General features: G+C 36.5%; 1 protein-coding gene across 1 annotated transcript in view; it reads right to left on the reverse strand.

The window, feature by feature from the left end:
* FAT4 (FAT atypical cadherin 4) overlaps positions 1–19,065 on the reverse strand; it is a 184,030-nt gene that overhangs the window by 25,343 nt on the left and 139,622 nt on the right. Inside the window, exons 8-9 of the mRNA XM_040250540.1 lie at positions 15,798–16,048; positions 9,448–13,797 (exon numbers count right to left, since the gene is read on the reverse strand). Coding sequence (XP_040106474.1) covers positions 9,448–13,797; positions 15,798–16,048 — 4,601 coding nt within the window. The remainder of the gene's footprint in view (positions 1–9,447; positions 13,798–15,797; positions 16,049–19,065) is intronic.

Raw genomic sequence — 19,065 nt, forward strand, 5'->3', positions numbered from 1 at the left:
CCCATCAAACACAGTTTCAAATGCTTAGGAAGATTTATTCTTAACTATAGATTATGTATGTATGCTTTGTCTTTTTTTCTAAAATAATAACACCTAATCAGCATATATTTCAATGTATAAAGACTTTTCATGCATCGTTTTGTTCATTGAATCAGTTAATACTGACTGAATGTCTATTATGGGGCAGGCATGCTAAAAGATGAAGGTGTAACAGTCAAAAAGTAGACAATGTCTTTCTATCGTATCTCCATTTTAGTGGGGAAAATTGATCCATACCACAGGAAACATTTATATTTCACAGATGGAGGAGAAGAGGTCTTTGGAGGGTAATCCCTTGTCTAAAAAATTATAAAACTATGATACAGACTGCTCTGAAATCTAGGTTTCAGACAGCTATGATAGAATAATTAATCGCTTAGTAGGCAAAATTAAAGGTATAAGGCTAGTCCCATCTGTGTTTTGTTACTCTTGTGATGTTGTGTGGGGTTTTTATGTAAATATAAATTTATTATAATACCACTATTCTGTACCTGTAAATTATTATAATATCATATTTGTTAGAATAGTTTTTAGTTTTCCAATCTTAAGAAATGAAATCAAATGTTTCTTAATTTCCCAAGAAATTAAAATATTTCTTAGAGTTCTTAATTTCCATTCATTGATAGGAGGGAGAGTTATTTCTGTAAAGCTATTTCCTACTTCCCAGCGTGACTGCACTAATGCCTTTATTGAATGTCTCATGAAAGCACGTAGTTTTATCTACACAACTAGACATGTTGTCCATGATCCATTTCAACTATTTTTTAATAGTTAATAAATATGCTTGGAACACAAAGTTTGTATTTAATTTAGTTCTGATATTGTGTCTTGATTATGTAGCCACACTTGGTCTGGTTTGTTTGAAATTTTAAGTGAGCCAGGTTTTATGACACTGCTAACTGAACACAATTCTCTGTATCACAGGGTCATAAACAACATTTTTCCTTTATATATAAAGTTGGGAACCTCATCTTATAAGACAAAACAGTACAATTTCAGAATACCTTCCTATTTTAAGGGGAAATAATGAAAAATAAACAAGTTACCAATCTAGAAGCACAGAAATAAAGTTTTAAGTATTTTTGAAATGGGTCATACTGGAAAAACAGGAAGGACAAATTTATTCTAAGCTCATACAAACTATCGCACCAGAGAGCTGCTCTGTCTTGGGAGAACTCTTTTCTCTAGTGTTTTCTAAGTGGATTTGTCACAGATTGTTCTAGAGAAGTGTATTTTTTCCCCTAATACAGTATCTATGTCACTCAATAGAAAATAAAATAAGATCTATTGACTATACTATTCATTATCTATTTAGTATTAAGAAAGTCACATCCCACTCCATCTATTTTTTTTCTCACATATGCTATGAAACTCATTAAGAATTTTTCTTGGAAAATTTATTTTAGAGCTGTGTTAAAAGTAGCAAGGAATAAAGCTATAGATTAATATTCTTTGTAGGTATGGTTAGTATAACATTCATATTGTAAACAGATATATGTAGGTTATAAAATCACAAACTTTACTTCTTGAAGACTGGAAATGGGGAACAAAGGCTAATCAGTTTAGGGTGGATGACCAAGTTCACTTACTCAAATATTTTGGCATATGTTCTCTGCAAGAAAAATGTATGAGTATTAAAACCCAAATCATTGATCCTATAAATCTCAACTATATACTTGTTTGAATCCTGTTGGAAAAGACCACCTTAAATTTTGGCTTAAAAAAAAAAACAAAGAAATTTTTAAAAATTATATAAATTAGTTATCTTATTTACTCCTTACAAAATAAGATTTTAACAAAGATATCTGAGTTTAATTCAAACTAAAAACTATTTCTGTTAGTCCAAAGTGAGATGTGGAAAGAAACCTCAAAATAAAGACTTACTCATGTATTAAAACATACAATGACTACCTAAATAGAAGCAGATACAAAATGAGAAAATATTAGTTCGAGAATGAATTTCTTTTAAAAGCTAAACTAAACTAAACTATCAGTAGAATTTGATTCTTTAAGTAACCAATATAAATACACATTGGCTGGAGAAAAAAAATTCAATCTTTTATTTGACAGTTTACTTTCAGCCAGAGTTTTATTTTCTTATTTGTCAAAAATTTAAGAAATAACTTTTCTACAGGTTGTACAAATGAATTTATTGTTGAGTTTGGGTAAAATAGCCTTATTTGTTGGTATTAGGACATGGTGTTAGAGTATGTATTTACCAAAATAATGGTAAATTATTTACCATTAAAATCGAGTTTGAGTACTTTATTTAATGAGTAGTATTTTTATTTTACAATTATTATCAAAGAGCTTGCCATACTAGATTTAAAGATACAGTTTGAAACTCAATGTTGCAATTTAAGTTATTATTAAAAAACTTTTTTTTGTTTATGTGACAGAGAGAGGTCCTAATTTTACTTCAAATCAAGATAAAGGCTTTAAATGCATTATTCAAGGGCTTGGAAAGTTTATGCTCTATTACCCAATTCGAAGTCAGCAACAAATTCTGTATTGTTCTGCACACATCTACCAGTTAAATGTTAGTGCTGATGGCATAACGAGTATCAGAGAATGCTGCAGTTTGAATTACTCTAACATGCTTCTTGAACAAACAATCTGCTGTGTTGTGCACTGTGAAACAAAATCTTGCGTCATTAACTTAGTGCTGCAAGTCAATTAACAATATTTGTCATTGCCTTGAGCCTTGAAATATGCTGATAGGGCTTGCACAAAGAGAGGCATTTGTCTCTCTTGAACTCAAGGAGTCTTTTTCCATTAAGATATGTTAACAGCTGTTTAGAGGAATAAACTGATCTCATTGCTTTGATATTCATCAATTAACGGTGTTGATATACATTATTTATTATAGATAGCTTCAGGAGATGTAAGCTCCTAGCACATGGAGAAGAAGAATTGCTAAAGATGAAAATGAACACATAATAGGAGGCAAAGGTATATTCAAACTTTCCAAGATTACAGTTTAAACTTACAGGAGAAATTTAGCATGTGTCTTCATGTTCTGGGGCAGAAGGTGGGATGAAATGTTGAACATAAATAGAATATGATATGATCTTTTCCACAAGGATATGCATTCAAGTTTCTCTTGTTCCAATGGCACATTTTAATGTTACATTAGAGAAAGTTTAGGGTTTCCCAAGTGGCTCAGTGGTAAAGAACCTGCCTGCCAATGCAGGATCTCCTTCAGGAGACACAGTTTCAATCCCTGGGTCAGAAAGATCCCCTGGAGGAGGAAATGGTAACCTACTCCAGGATTCTTGCCTGGGAAATCCCAGGGACAGAGTCTGGTAGGGCTATAGTTCACCGGGGTCACAGAAGAGTTGGGCACGACTGAGTGACTAACACTTAGAGAAAGTTGACCTAAATTTATTCTAACTTGTTAAATTTAGCCACCCAATGGAGCTATGATTTCTGATATCCCATAGTTTGTGTAGGCTTCAGTTTAATCGCTTAGGTCATATATGTCAGATATTTAGTCGCTAAATCATGTCTGACTCTCTTGTGACCCCATCACAAGACTGCTAGACTCCTCTGTCCATGAAATTTCCCAGGCAAGAACACTGGAGAGTGTGTGCCATTTCCTCCTCCAGGGGATTTTACTAACCCAGGAATCAAACCAAGAGACTCAGGTCTCCTGCACTGGCAGGTAGGAATTTTACCACTGAGCCACCAGGGAAGACCATATGTTATTAACAGATACCACAAATAATATTTTTCCATCTCTTGTATTTATAGACAGAGAAGAAGGAAAACCATGTGGAACTAACAAAGTCCATTTTTATCTAAACTGACTATTTTATTAACAAATATAATTCCATAATATATACATGCTATTTATTCTGAATGTTTATGCTTATAAGTTTTTTTATTATTTTGGTAGAAAGTAGTTGTGTTTTTTTGCATGAGATGTAAATGTTTCCTATTATTATGAAAGGCACTATGAAAAGAACTCATCTAAATATCCTGATCAATTAGCATTATGGTTTTTCATGTGGAAATGAAGCAAAAATAGTATGCTTGCATAAGGGTTGCTAGCATTAAAAGCAAAAAGAAAAAAAAACTGTCTTCCTTTGTATTTTAAAACATATACAAATATGATCTAAATGTGACTACAAATGATTATATAATGATACACATAATATCTATGATTTTTACAAATACACACTTACTTTCCATAGAAATTAGAAGTTTCTAGACTAATAGAACCTGTTATTAATGTTTTAATGGAGTTAATATATCATTTGAGGTAAATGTGTAATTCCACTCTTGGAAATAAAATCAAAATAAGAACTGAGCTCTTTACCAGTCTTCTATGAACAACAATTTGTCTTTCACACAAATTTTCATTTCATATCTATCCAGTAAAGTTTGTTTATATTCTTCGGTTTCCAGGTCACATGATCATTGACAACGTTAATATATGACTGCTGTGATTTCTGAAAGAATAACTCTTAGTTACAACTCCCATTTTCGTGAAAGCAAATGTTTGCCAACTTTCTTGGTAAAATTACTATGCGCGACCTGTAAATAACTTTACAGGCCTGGAAAAAAATTCCTTTTTATACTGTCAAGTGACATAAAAGTGATGAATGGACAAATCTCATCCTCTCCTGAAATATCAGGACTTACTAGAGAACATAGAAAAACCTCCCCCTCTGGGAATACACTCCTGGAATTACTCCAAATACCACACCTAAAATGCATCCAGATGTGTGAAAGTGAAGAGGAAAGGGTAAAGGGGCTCTGAACTAATTCTGTTAAGAGAGGCCCAGATTTGGAAATAAGTTCCATATCCATGCTGCCTTCTCTAATGTCATTCATTACTATGAAGAATTGAATGCAGGATGTGCTGAAAACAAAAATCCTGGGATCAGGAAGACAAATGCTATATGGCTACTGGCTATAACTGTACTTTCTAATTAGTGTTCTAGTAAACACAAGAAACTTTCATTTGTATAGGAAATGAAATACTAGATTTGTAGTTGCTAGACTGCTGTTTTCCTCCAGGATTCCCTGAACTTCTGAGGCATAAATAATATGAAAGATATTTTCTTTTGATTTACTGGGGCATATTGACAGTTGATTCAATTTCTTATACTATTAAGCTTTGTGAAAATCTAGACCTTAATTTTTCAGATGTTCTATACTATACTATAATGTATTCATCTTGTCTAACGTACTCTATGTATAGCTAATCAAAGCCCCATTGAGTGATATAAAATTAAATTATAGGAAAATGCTCTTAACAATGAAATGAAGTGATTGTAATGGAAGATGAAGTCTCACTATTTCTTTTTTCAGTTTCTTTTTGGTTCTTTTTCTAGTAGTGAAGAAAAACTGATCTGAGAGACAAGTTATACAGACAAATTTGTTTTCTCTCAGTTCTCTAAATTCATTAAATAAGAATATTCTTATTCCATGTATATGATGTGACCTTATCATCACAAACTTGAAAATAAAAAAATAAATATATCAGGAATATTATGGCAATAGGAATAATAACTATATCTCTTCATATCTTTTTGTTGTAATCATTCTACAATTTTCATTTTTATACTTGCATCTTTACAGGATAGTCTACACAAAAATTCCCTGTTGAGGTAACACTTAACCACTCCCTGTGAGGGATTCTTAGGGTAAGTCCCTCAGCTTCCCTCAATTCATAAACACTTACTTTTCTAATCTTGAGCACAATTTCTAACTTCACATGAAATATTCAGGTGTGTGTGTGTGTGTGTGTGTGTGTGTGTGTGTGTATTTGAGACAGAGATGGGGCAGTGGCTGGGAATTATTTTAAGCAGGAATTTCATAAACTCTCACAGCTCCAATTTGCAATATCACAGACTTTAAGAATCACTGAAAAAACAGCAGTGAAAGTCCACAAAAATAGAGTAGGATAATATAGGTGCTTTGAAATAATTCTGATGATCCAAAAAATATCTGAATACATACAGACTTTGAAGACAGCTTCACTATAGTACTTAATGCTAACAGAAGTAAAATTTAACCAGAATGAATACTTAAAAATTCATTCTGTGAGATACATGTGTGCTTCAATATGAATTTTGTCTTATGGCTTATTAGCTTTGATTGGTTCTTTAAGACATTTTAGTGCATTAGCTCTACATTTCTAAGTCAGGTTACCTGGTAAAGACTAGCTGGAAGAAAAGGAACTCAAAATGATACTTGAGGGCTTACCTCTCCAAAGAACATTAAATATATATTATAAATATGTATTAATACATTTAAACAATGCATTTCTAATTTAGTGTGTGGATTAACAATTTGTTACCATGATTTTTGATATACTGTTTGTATATCAAAATAGTACAAAGAACTGCAAAACAAAACAAAGAAATAAAACTATCAGACTTTACTTAACTGCCTGCTTTACTGGATGGCCTATATATATAGAATTTGGAAACAAATAATTATATTAATAAAAAAATACAAGATTTACACGAAGTATTCAACTGCATGCTTGTTTACATCACCCCTGATCAACTGGATTATCCACAGTTATGCAAAAGGAAACTGAAGGGAGCTCTGAGGAGGGACAGTATGTACAATTAATACATTACTTCAAATGACTTCCTTACAAAAAGAGGTTATGATGGTTATAGGCTCAGCTTCCTACAGTGTAAAATAAGAGCAATAAGAGGATCTTTCTATGTCAGACATTCTCTGTTGACACTCAAATCCACTTGTATCTTTCCATACAGTTGGGGCGGGAAGTTAGAAAACTATCATCTTTCCAGACTCCCTTCCAGCAGGACTCAGGTTCAGCTTGTGCAGTGGGTGAGAGTTGAATGATAATCTGAAGGGTAAAAAGAAAGCAGTCACTGTTCTGGGAATCACTCACTACAGCCCTGCAAAGGTGACCAGGAGTGCTTTCTGGAAATACTTGCGATGTCTTTATGGCTGAGGTTATTGGTGAATTTTCCTGACTTTCATACTTAACCAGTTTGAAGCTTCTAATACATGTCTCAGAGGGTTGCTGTGCAGTTTAAGTAGAATAATGGACAAAAAATTCTAAGAAGGCTCATATCACAGGCTCAGCATAATATTCTCTAGCAAGTGCAGATCAAAGTATGATGAGGTGTGACAGGCATTTAAAGAGCAGAGGATCTGGAGTAAAGCTTATCATCAAAACTCAGCTCACTTTCTTGTGCCATGCTGGAGGCAAGTCATTTAACTGTATTCTCTCTAAGATCTCATTTGTTGTCTTTCAATCAGAAGGATAAGAATATTCACTTAATAGATCTGTAAGAAGAACTTAATAACTAAATGAATAATGATGTCAATGATGCAAGGAACTTTAAGCAGTATTGCAAGTAGCCATTTGATAAATGCTATTAACATTTCATAATGAAGGACGGGTATGCTTGAAAGTTTCAACCACTACATTTAGAAAAGGAAGCAGTGTATGTTTAAATATAATGAAGAATAAAGAAACAGACTAGAGAGAAGTGACGTGAAAAGGCTAGTTCTATGCCCCATGCCTTACATAACATTTCTGCTGAGATCAGCCTGTGTCCCTTGCTCACACTCATGTCATTTGCTCTCTTCCCCATGTACTACCTAATGCAGTCATCCTTTCTTCATTCTAGGACTAAGTGTAAACTCACTCTAGGTGTGAAATAGTGTATCATACTAAAATGGAACAAATAAATAATCTTATTGTTGAATTCACAACAGAGGAAGTCATTTGGAGAGGCTGGGGGTGGGAGAGGTGGACGATAGAGTGAGGAAGGTTTTCTGGAAATCCTGAACGCATAACATGTATGTAACCCTGTTATTCATAATCCTAAGGGTACAACTCTGATAAGTCTTATGCCTACCTTCTGCCACTGAGGCTTATCTTTATAGAAATTCTATAGCATACCTCTGTATCGACCATTATATTAACACTACTACTAAAGCTACTAATTAGCATTGCTACTTATTGAAAGTTGGAATCTGTGCTAGGTGTTATACAAATATTATTTGTACTCATTACAACATCCCTAAAAGATAAGTAACTATGACTATTCTCATTTTATATATGGGGGAGTTGAAAGTGAGCAAGATTAGGGGACTTCCCAAAAACTATAGCTAAATCAAGTTTTGTCAAATCCCTTGATTCTTTCCATACATATGTTTGCTGCCCCTTTTCTTCATTTATATTTTAAGGACATTATTTTGTCAAAAGGAAAAGCTTATATGATCTGCTTTGGCTTATTAAAACTTGCTGTAAATAATCATCAAGCGATTCAGTTCTCCAAATATAAAACCATGAAGTATACACAAAATAGGCTTCATTTTAAAATATGATATACAAATACAATTATCTTAAAAACTTCTTTTACTTACAAAATTTAAAAAAGTATATCCTGGTTTTACCGATTTCACTGTACTTTACACTGAGTTAATAAACACTACAGGGCAACCCAGTGTAACATATATGTATTAAAAAGGTATAGTGTACAAATTATAGAAAAGAAATTGCCTCTCCTCAAACATCTATAGCATAAATGTATACACATTTGAAGGTACATTAACCACAGATCAGTTAATAAATAGATGATGGATAGATAGATAAGTAGGACTAGAAACAAAGATCTATTTATAAGCATATATCATGTTCTATTAGAATGACAAAGAGTAGTCAAATAATTTCTCTATATATTTAATTCTGCTCCCAAAATATCAAGGTATATTGTGACTCAGTTTTGCTCTCACTAACCTGAGAAATCAGCCAATGATACTTTCTACCCGACTACTAGAAATAACAAGGCATTTAGATCTCAATCTAAATTACAACTGTTGCTTCATCTCTTCACAGTGTGGGTCAAATTTCAATAATCAGAGTGATAATTATGGTGAAAACCATAAAATTGATGATGATTAAATAATTTACAACAATGACAGTTCTTTGGAACACAGAATAGTCCAGATTTTATACTTGAAATACACCATGTCCTTTAACTGTAGAACACTTTTTTGAAGATAAGATGCTCTTTTTGCTCTTGTGCAAGAAACTCAGTAGCTAGACTAAGAGTTTAAACTCCGGAATGACCTGTATAAGCTCACATCCCGACTCTACAACAAATCAACTGACTCACCTTAGACAATCAGCTCAATTTCTCTCTATTTTTCTTAAGAAAAGTTTCCTTTTCTTAAAGCTTGTAAAATCATCCCTACCACTTGTCAGGTTTCTCCTGAGAAGTGAAATTAATACAGATAAAGTTCCTAGAACAGTGTCTGCCCAATAGTAATCACTTCAAGCATTTGCTATGATTCTGCCTATTCTTTAGAGAAAATCATTTGAAGATAACAAAGTTCAAAGCTTTCTATCATATTTGATATGACTAGAGTCTTGGTGGGCAAAAAAAGAGCTTAGCACCATACCTGTGTATCCAGTTTTGCAAACACAGTTGAAGCCTCCTGGAAAGTTCTGGCAAATGGCACCATTCTTGCAGGGACTAGGCAGGCACTCGTTGATGTCTCGCTCACAGGCCCGGCCGGTGAAGCCATCCGGGCAGCTGCAGGAAAACCCTCCCACTAAATTGTGACAGGTCCCACCATTGTGGCAAGGGGATGGAAGACATTCATCTATGTCAATTTCACACCAGCTGCCTGTGTAGCCTGGCAGACACTTGCATAAGAAAGGCTGCAGAGGTTCGTTTGCCACGATGATAACTGGAAGGCTCTCGTGGCTCTTCAATTCAGTGCTCACGGCTAGCCTCCTGACACAGCTCCCTCCGTTCTGACACGGGGCAGGAGCACAGGCGTCATGCTCCACAGATTCCACCTTCACTCCACTCTGCCTCAGGAGGATCTCCTTGATGCTTTCAAAGAAGGTGGCTACACCACTGGGATTCACATACTGATTGTGGTTTCGCTTCACAGCTGCCAAAAGAAACGTCCTGTTGTGCTCTTCATAAGCCCCATACAGTTGCACAGCAGTCCCGAGGCCCGTCAGCTGTGAACTGGCAATGCGCAAGAAATGAAGGTAGTGGTTGGTCAGGAAGTCCTTCACGGTCGGTACACCAAGACGCAGTAGGATGCTGTTATCCACTGTCGCGTTGGAAAATCCCATGAAGAAAACTCGGATGTTGCTGGTGACCGTGCTGTGGACACCATCGTTACTAAGGACAGTCAGATCAAACGTGCCGTCTGTGGACCTCGGCTGGGAGCTCAGATCACAGGTGTCCCTTGGAATACTGAAGAGGCTGGTCACTCCCGAGGTCAGGGAGCAGTGGAAAGTGTCTAACACATCGGGATCCTGTGGCTTCACGGAGCCTAAAACCCCACCAGGAAACAGGTTACCATAATAATTAACAAATATCTCCACTGTCCGAGACTGTGATGGGTTGTCATTTTGGTCTATGACTGTGATATGCACGGTCCCCGTGGAAGACATCTGAGGCACGCCAGAATCCCTGGTGACCACGGACAGATAGAAGTCGGAGATCTGCTCTCTGTCGATCTCCCGGGTGGTGCTCAGAACTCCCGCAGTGTTCAGACTGAAATAGTTGGTGGCAGGACCTGTGCTCAGCAGATAGTAGGTAAAGGGGCCTTGATTGGGAGGGAGATCCGGATCTGTGGACTGAAGGGTCATCACCAAAGTTCCTGGGCGTTTGTTTTCCATCACTTCCCCCTCGCTGATGGTCAACATAGGGCCATTATCATTTATATCTTCCAGGGTAACTAATAAGGAGGCACTTCCGGTAGCAGAGGGGGTCCCGGAATCCACAGCCAAAACCGTGAGATTATAGATGGGTAGGGTTTCTCGATCTAACTCTGCAGTAACCGTGATCTGTCCTGTCTGTGGATTAATGGAAAAGGCACCATTTTCATTCCCTGATCCAATGAAGTAAGAGAACCTACTCCAGCTGGGAACAGAGTCTGAGTCAAAAGCACTGACAAAGGTCACATGAGTCCCCGTGGGCACCCCTTCACTGATCTGAACGCTGTAGATGTTTAGACTAAAAACGGGGGGGTCATTGGCATCAAGCACAGTGACATTCACAGTGACCTCATCTATGTCTGCACCTCGAATGCTGCCAAAATTCTTGGCCAGTACCTTCAAAGAGACCCTTTCTTCTTTTTCTCTATCAAGAAGTCCAGACACATAAATCTGTCCCGTCTTCTTGTTGATCTGGAAACCCTTCTTTCTACTGTTACCAAAAATCAAATAATGAACCTCCCCATCACTGCCCAAGTCACGGTCACTGGCAAATACTTCTCCGACAATAGTACCTTTAGGAGCTGCTTCTGAGATTTCAAAATAGTAAAGTTTGGAAACAAAACGAGGCACATATTCATTTGTCCCTTTTAATTGGATATTAACAGTGGCAAAACTGCACCTCTCCTCATCGGGGACATTGAAAGCTTTCACAGTAAGGTGGTAGCTCTGCTTGGTTTCAAAATCCAAGAAGCCTTGAGTGGTGACGACTCCAGTGTTGGGGTCAATGACAAAAAGGTCACTATCAGATGACTGTATTGTGTAGGCAATCACAGCATTGGTGCCAGAGTCAGCATCTGTTGCATTTAGGTGGATAACTGTTGTCCCACTGGGGGCATTTTCCAAAACAGTGGGGAAATATTCATCAGGGAGAAATACTGGAGAATTGTCATTCACATCAATCACAGTTACAGTCACACTGCAGTAACCAGTCCTTGAGACCCACCCTCCATCTGTAGCACTAACAGTCATCTCATGTTTCTGGCAGAGCTCATAATCAAGGGGTTTGGCGAGTGTTAATACACCTGTGGAGGAATTGATTGCAAAGATGCCTTCTTCATTTCCGGAGGAAATACTGTACCTAATCAAGCCATTCATAGCTGTGTCTCTATCTCTCGCAGAAACAGTTCTAACAATGGCTCCAACACCATGGCTTTCAGGGATGGTTGCACTCATGTGACTTTGAGAGAATTCAGGTGTGTGGTAGTTTTCCTCCGTTACAATTATTTGAACAGTCGCTTGGGATGAAAGTGGAGGGTTTCCCTTATCTTTTGCGGTGACAGTGATCAAAAAGTTCTGATTCAGGTCAGATGTCAGGGGAGCTGCTACCGAAATCCACCCTGTATGATTGTCTAACTTAAATTTTCCCAAATGATCTTCATTCAAAATGAAATACTCCACTTCAGAATTCAAGCCAAAATCTTTATCATCTACTGCAGTAACTTTGATTAACTTTGTCCCAACTTTAACATGTTTGGTGACTGGAGTAAAATATTTAGTTTTAAGAAATTGTGGTGCGTTGTCATTACTGTCCACCGTGTTTATGGTGACTGTCGTCTCACTAAGTAATGCAGGATTACCTCGGTCTGAAGATGTCACTATAAAACTATGTCTGTTGATGTTCACGTTGCTGAAGCCACTGACATTTTGATATTTTAAGACCTGTTTATTGAAAATCTCTCCTGTGGAAGCATTAATCCTGAAGTACTCTGACTGAGATTTTATAAAATAAAACACTTGTCCATTTGATCCCTCATCAGGGTCTGTCGCAGATACCTGAGTCACTTTGGAGCCAATTTCAGTAAGTTCAGGGCAATCTAAATAATAGGAGGGTCTGCTAAATCTTGGAGCATTGTCATTGACATCTGTCACAAATATTGTGACATCTGTGCTTACAGTCCATCCAGAGTCATGTGCAGAAACTCGGATTCTGTAACGCTCTGTGTCTTCTCTATTTAAAGGTCTGCTGATGACAATATCCCCAGTGCTGGGATTAATGGTAAATGGAAGACTTGTGTCCATTATAGAGTATCTACTAATTGCATTTACACCAATGTCTTCATCAGAAGTTGTGACACGCGTAACTGTGTACCCTAATGGGGAATTTTCAGGAACATGGGCACTGAATATTTGCGAAAACCTCGGGGCATTATCATTTTCATCTAAAATGTTAATGATGACTTTTACTGAGGTACTCTGAGAAGGGGAGCCTCTGTCTGAGGACTTTACAATAAGCACATACTGAGATATTTTTTCCCTGTCTAAAGGTCGGATGCTTCTAATTTCACCAGTGGCATGATTGATACTGAAACTATGTTCTTTGTTGCCATTAATGATTTCATAATCTAACTGTCCATTGGGTCCACTGTCCTTGTCCACTGCAGAAACAGTGAGTATTTTTCGAGGAGAAAGGTTTTCTAATATTTCAGATATAAATGGATCTTCCTTAAAGACAGGAGGATTATCATTGACATCTAACACTGTTATGTCAAGTTTCTCATAGGAGGAGAAAGGAGGAAAACCTCCATCTCTGGCTTCTATCCATACAACATATTTTTGTATCTTTTCAAAATCTAGAGGCTGACTTATGGAAACCTGTCCTGTTAACTGATCAATCTGGAGTGTGTTGCCAAGATTGCCACTTGCAATATAATAGGACAAAGGTTCTCCTCTCAAGGAGGACCCTGTTACAGTAGTGACAAGAGTGCCTACTGGTTGGTTTTCAGGAAACATGAAAGTCTGTTCTTTGGCTTTGACTTTAGGGAAATCTGCTTTGTTCACAAATCGAACAGTCACTGTGGTAGAATCTGTTTTGGGGACTGAGCCACCATCTTTTACATGGACAGAAAATGTCACTTCTGAAGTGCCATTTAGTGGTCTGGCTGCCATAATAGCTCCTCTCAGTGTGTCAATGTGAAATTTTTCAGAGTTTCTACCCGAAAGAGAGTAATGGAGTTCAGAATTCGGTCCAATATCAGCATCCGTCACAGTAACTGCAAAGATGAAGGAACCTATAAAAGAGGGAGTGTGCAGTTATAAATCACATGGAACTCCAATAAAACATCTGATGGTAAGGTAAAACAGTATATTAAAACTATATATAAAACACTATATTGCTACCTGATACAACTTTATTTTCTCACGACTACTTGGGGAGAACAGTATATCTTATATTGTCTCAAAATTTCCCCGGTCAAATCTACTTAACAGTAGTCTTCTGGGACTGACCTGCCATTATCTACCTAAAAGCCAGACGATCTATGGAATTTAATATTTTTCAGTGTACCTTTGAGAGAAGCACAGCGAAGAGCAATGGCTAATCATTCCAAATTATAGTTCTTAGGAGAAAAATCTGTACATAATTTCCAACAAACACAATAATACATGAGTTCTGCTAAAAACTATGTTTCTGCCCAACAGAAAAAACACATAATTGCTCTATTATGTCTTAAAATACTTTGAATTACATTTTATGTAATCATATGAACAAAAATAATATGCTTAAAAAATAATTGTCAATTCCTCATGCCCAGTGTTCTATGGGAAAAGTTTTTAATCTGTGAGCTATTCTCATATGGAGATAAAGTGTACATATGAATGTGTGTGGATATACATGTGTGTGTACTACAAAAATTATAAAGTATACACACATACATATATATGAACAATTATAGTGTAGTAAGAAATAAGAATTGAAGAATGGACTCAATTTGGATTCCAAAAGTTAGTGCTTGGGATGAAGGCCAAAGAGGAACAAACTGTAGAGGAGATAACACTGAAAAGCTGCCATAAGGACATGCTTCTGATAGACTTATTCAGAAACCTTTCCCAAACCTGCACTCCTAGCCCTGAAGAAGAGTTTGTGACGCAAGTGAAAAGTAGTCTAATTTTAAGAAGGCCAGTGATTCTGCTAAATTACTATGTTTAATGAGGGGGAAAAATGCCTAAGTCTTACTTTGTATAGGAGATTTTATATTGCATCATTACACATTGGGTGTAACTAGAATCTTGCCTGCTAGCATCATTTCAGCTGAAGGCCCACTTCAGGGATTCATGACTTTGATACTGGCTTTTTCTTTTGATAAAAAGTTGGCACAAAAATTTATAGATTTTTATACCTTCAACTGGTAGCAACTAGACCCTCTCAAGTGAATAGAAGATCAAAATTCACTAAAGGCGAAATTGTGGATCTGTTTTTTTCTTTTTTTCCCTCTCATTAAAAATATCTTAAAGGAGAAAAAATTAAATTAATTATAACTTCATTTATTTATTTTCCAGTCTCAAAATCCATTTCAAAAATTACCAATGGCAGATGATTTGTGCAGTTCCTAAGAGAGCAGGACATTCTTAGCAAAGAAGCAAATAAACCCAAACTAAACTTAAAATAGGATTTGAAAGATAAGTATATATTGTCAATTTGAACGTGATTCATTATTGCCTCCATACACATATTAATAGAAAAAACTTCATCCATTAAAACTAAGTTAAAATATTTATAGCAGTAATTAACTAGAAGGATTCTTTCAATAAACCTTTTGAAAATTTGTCTGTGAACCATTGGATAAAATATTAATTTTCTATGAAAGAATACAGTTGAGAGCCTAGTACCTCCAAGATAATGTTTTAGGTATAATGTAAGGACATGGCATGAAAAATACATAATGTCCTTCCTATCAGGGCACACACAAATTACATCTCAGGACAGAAACCTACATGACTACAAAGTGAAATCTATTTTCATATTTACCAATATTCAGTTAAAATTCAGAAACAGTACTAGGAAAGCTGCGGCAATTATGAAATCTTAAATACAATTGGTCTGAAAAGAGAAAATTAGTTTGCAAGAGTCGATGTTCCTTCAATTGCTTTAATCAAGGGTTTAATTGTAGAGGATTTGCAAACTTTGGCTATGTCAGAAATATACCTGTAGAAAAAATAGAAATTTAATTATAGGAAGTGCCCAATGCATAGTTCTTACTTATCTGTGAGACATGAGAGGTGGTTTGGTTACCTGGAGGAGTAGGAGAAGGGATGTGCGTGACATACGGGTGATGCTGAAATCTTGGCGGGTTGTCATTGACATCAGTCACCGTGACGAGCACACTGGTAGAACTGGAAAGGGGTTCCGGGGACCCAGCATCACTGGCAACAACCACTAAAGTATAATTCTCTTTTGTTTCCCTGTCTAGCAATGCACTGGTGATGATCTGTCCTGTGGATGGGTTGATGGTGAACTGAGAATTTCCACCAATGATCCTATAACTAAAGCAGAGAACAGACATGGGCATATTTCTTCCAGTTTTAATGCTGCAACATCTATTTACTAGAATTTTAACGAGCGAGGCAGAAAAGTCAGGGAAAACATGACAAGTCAGATCACAGAACAATGAAAGAATATGCTAGTTCACATTTTATGTGAGCATCACATTAACAGTCTTTATGGCAAGATGTCCTATGACCTCAAGCTGGTCTTCACAAGGTTTGCGAGCTTCCTAAATCATGCAAGTCCCTAGAATATACCCAGAAGACGATCATATTTTAAATAAACCAGCCTGAAAGCATAAATCAGGCTCTTGCTCTAACATTGTGGTCAGTGGCCAGGATCACAGATGAACATCTGTTAAATACATCTAAAAAGTATTTATCTGCTGTGTGCTGTAATATACTAGAAAAGATCAGGGCAAGGTCTTGTTCTCTAAAGACCAAACACTGTATATGACACATATTGAGAGTTGGACTGTGAAGAAAGCTGAGCACCGAAGAATTGATGCTTTTGAACTGTGGTGTTAGATCCAACCAGTCCATTCTAAAGGAGATCAGTCCTGGGTGTTCTTTGGAAGAACTGATGCTAAAGCTGAAACTCCAATACTTTGGCCACCTCATGCAAACAGTTGACTCATTGGAAAAGACTCTGACACTGGGAGGGATTAGGGGCAGGAGAAGAAGGAGACGACAGAGGATGAGATGGCTGGATGGCATCACCAACTCGATGGGCGTGAGTTTGAGTGAACTCTGGGAGATGGTGATGGACAGGGAGGCCTGGCGTGCTATGGTTCATGGGGTTCCAGAGAGTCGGACATGACTGAGCGACTGAACTCAACTGAACTGAACTGACTATCCAGAGCCACTCAAGAACTGATTATTTATACACAGACATTCCTAGTTACTAATTCTCTCATTTGCTATTCCTCATATGGCCAGCTGCTTTGCTTTCCTGTTGTAAGGAGTGGTATGACATCTTCATGGATATTTTGATGCTAACCAGATTGGTTAGTGAGCAGGAGTTTTCGCTGAGAATAGCTTCTCTTCTTTCTAAAGAAAAGGCTATCTGTGTATATTTCTGAGAGCTCAGCTAGGAAAGAAGTAGCTAAGCTTGAAGGTTCAGAAGTTGGCTGTGGTCCAGAATGTTTTCTGTTGGAGGGTAGCAAGGAAATGAGGAAATGGATATCTTTCAAGTCTTCTCCTTCATGCCAACAAACAAATGCCCTTGTTGGAACTAACGGGTGTTTCTATAGTTTGCTTTGTGTCCATAAAAACATAGCAACAGCAAGTGTCTAATAGAAACAGCAGGAAAAACTACATCGCAGCCAGTGCACATTCTTCCTATTAAGTTCATTGTTTAAAACAAACATTTTGGCACCTTCATCCTCTTTTAGAGACATTAGGAACTGTTAAGGAGCTACGTGTTCTTTCGTTTGTTTGTTTGTTTTTAAACAAAAGAGGTTCTATAAAATGAGAGCTAAATAGATGGAGCATAGAGAGGGAGTTTGGTTGAGAACTGATTTCAAAATTGATAAAATACTTTGTATCACTCAGATTCGAACATCTTATGGCAACTTCAAGTGCAAGATCAGGAGTAAGAACAACAAAGACTGTATTTCCTGGACCAGAAGTGACTCCTCATAAAAGTATTATTACTGATTATTAACACCCTTACACAGTAGACAATACCTATTCCCAATATTAAAATAAAAATATCATAGGTTTGGAAGTTAGAAATTCAGGAGTCATGAAATAATCACATTGTCTTACCTTTTAGAGAAAGTCTGTAGAAACCTGGGTTATGAGAAGTATGTGAGTTTATTTTGGGATAACTTAATAGGGAGAGAAAAAGTGCTTCATAGTGCCACAAGCTTTTTTTGTGACAGCAAAGGTCAGGATTCACTCAAATATTTGTTCCCTTAAGCATTCACATATAAAAATAAGAAGGATGCAAAAAGCATGCAAATTTGATTTGGATGTCTTGTATATGAGAAGGTCATGGTATATTAGATTGAGCAATGTGTTGAAAGGCAAATGATGAGAGTTCTGGCCCATGCTGAACTCAATAATCCATAAAAAAACTTTGAATTGTAAAGTCTTTAGTCTTTATTTTATGCTATTGCACATAAGACTGTCTGTTTAAAAGTAGCTAATATATTTACTATTTTCAAAAAGTAAAGACTAAATTGCCATGTTAACATGTGGTTAATTTTATCTAGGCTTTCTTTGTTTCTGAAATGTATGAAAAGTGTATCCTAAATACTAGATATCCTTTACTATCTCACAATATCTATAATACCAGTTTTAATCAAATGTATACTTGTAAGTTAAAAAAAAAGAAAGAGATAAAAGAAGCATATGCAACAATATAAAATGAACAGACTGCCAAGATCATATGCCTGGGTTTTCCCCACTTCATTCTTTTCTTTTTTCTTTTCTTTTTTTGAGTTTTGGTTCACTTCTCATCTTTGATGAATCTCGGTACTGCTTCTCTGATCCAAATTAGTTTTTTTTTTTTTTTAATGGTTATGAACTTTATTAGATCAAGTCTTGTGCTACCTTCTTAAATCTAAACACCTATGCTTCTCTAATGGCTCAGATGGTAAAGAATCTGCCTGCAACGCAAGAGATCCACGTTTGATCCCTAGGTCAGGAAGATCCCCTGGAGAAGGTAATGGCTACCCACTTCAGTATTCTTGCCTGGAGAATCCCCAGGAACAGAGGAGCCTGGCAGGCTACTGAATGACTAACACTTTCATTTTTTCTTTCATGCTGTTCTTTACAGTTTTGTAGCATCTTATTGTGTTCTTAGTATGTACTCAGCAGACAAAGATTTCCTTTATTTCCTCATTTAAGCCTCAGAACTGTCCTAATAGTGTGGTACTAGATTTGTACTAGATTTTTAATTGATAAGGAAGTTGAGTCTAAGGGAGGCTAATATAGTTGCACAAAGATGCATAAAGTCTACAAATGGCAGATGAAGACTTTGAACTTCTGTCTTTATGACCTCAACGTGC

This window comes from Oryx dammah, unplaced genomic scaffold (assembly GCF_014754425.2).
Source record: "Oryx dammah isolate SB20612 unplaced genomic scaffold, SCBI_Odam_1.1 HiC_scaffold_12, whole genome shotgun sequence".
Lineage (NCBI taxonomy): Eukaryota > Metazoa > Chordata > Mammalia > Artiodactyla > Bovidae > Oryx > Oryx dammah.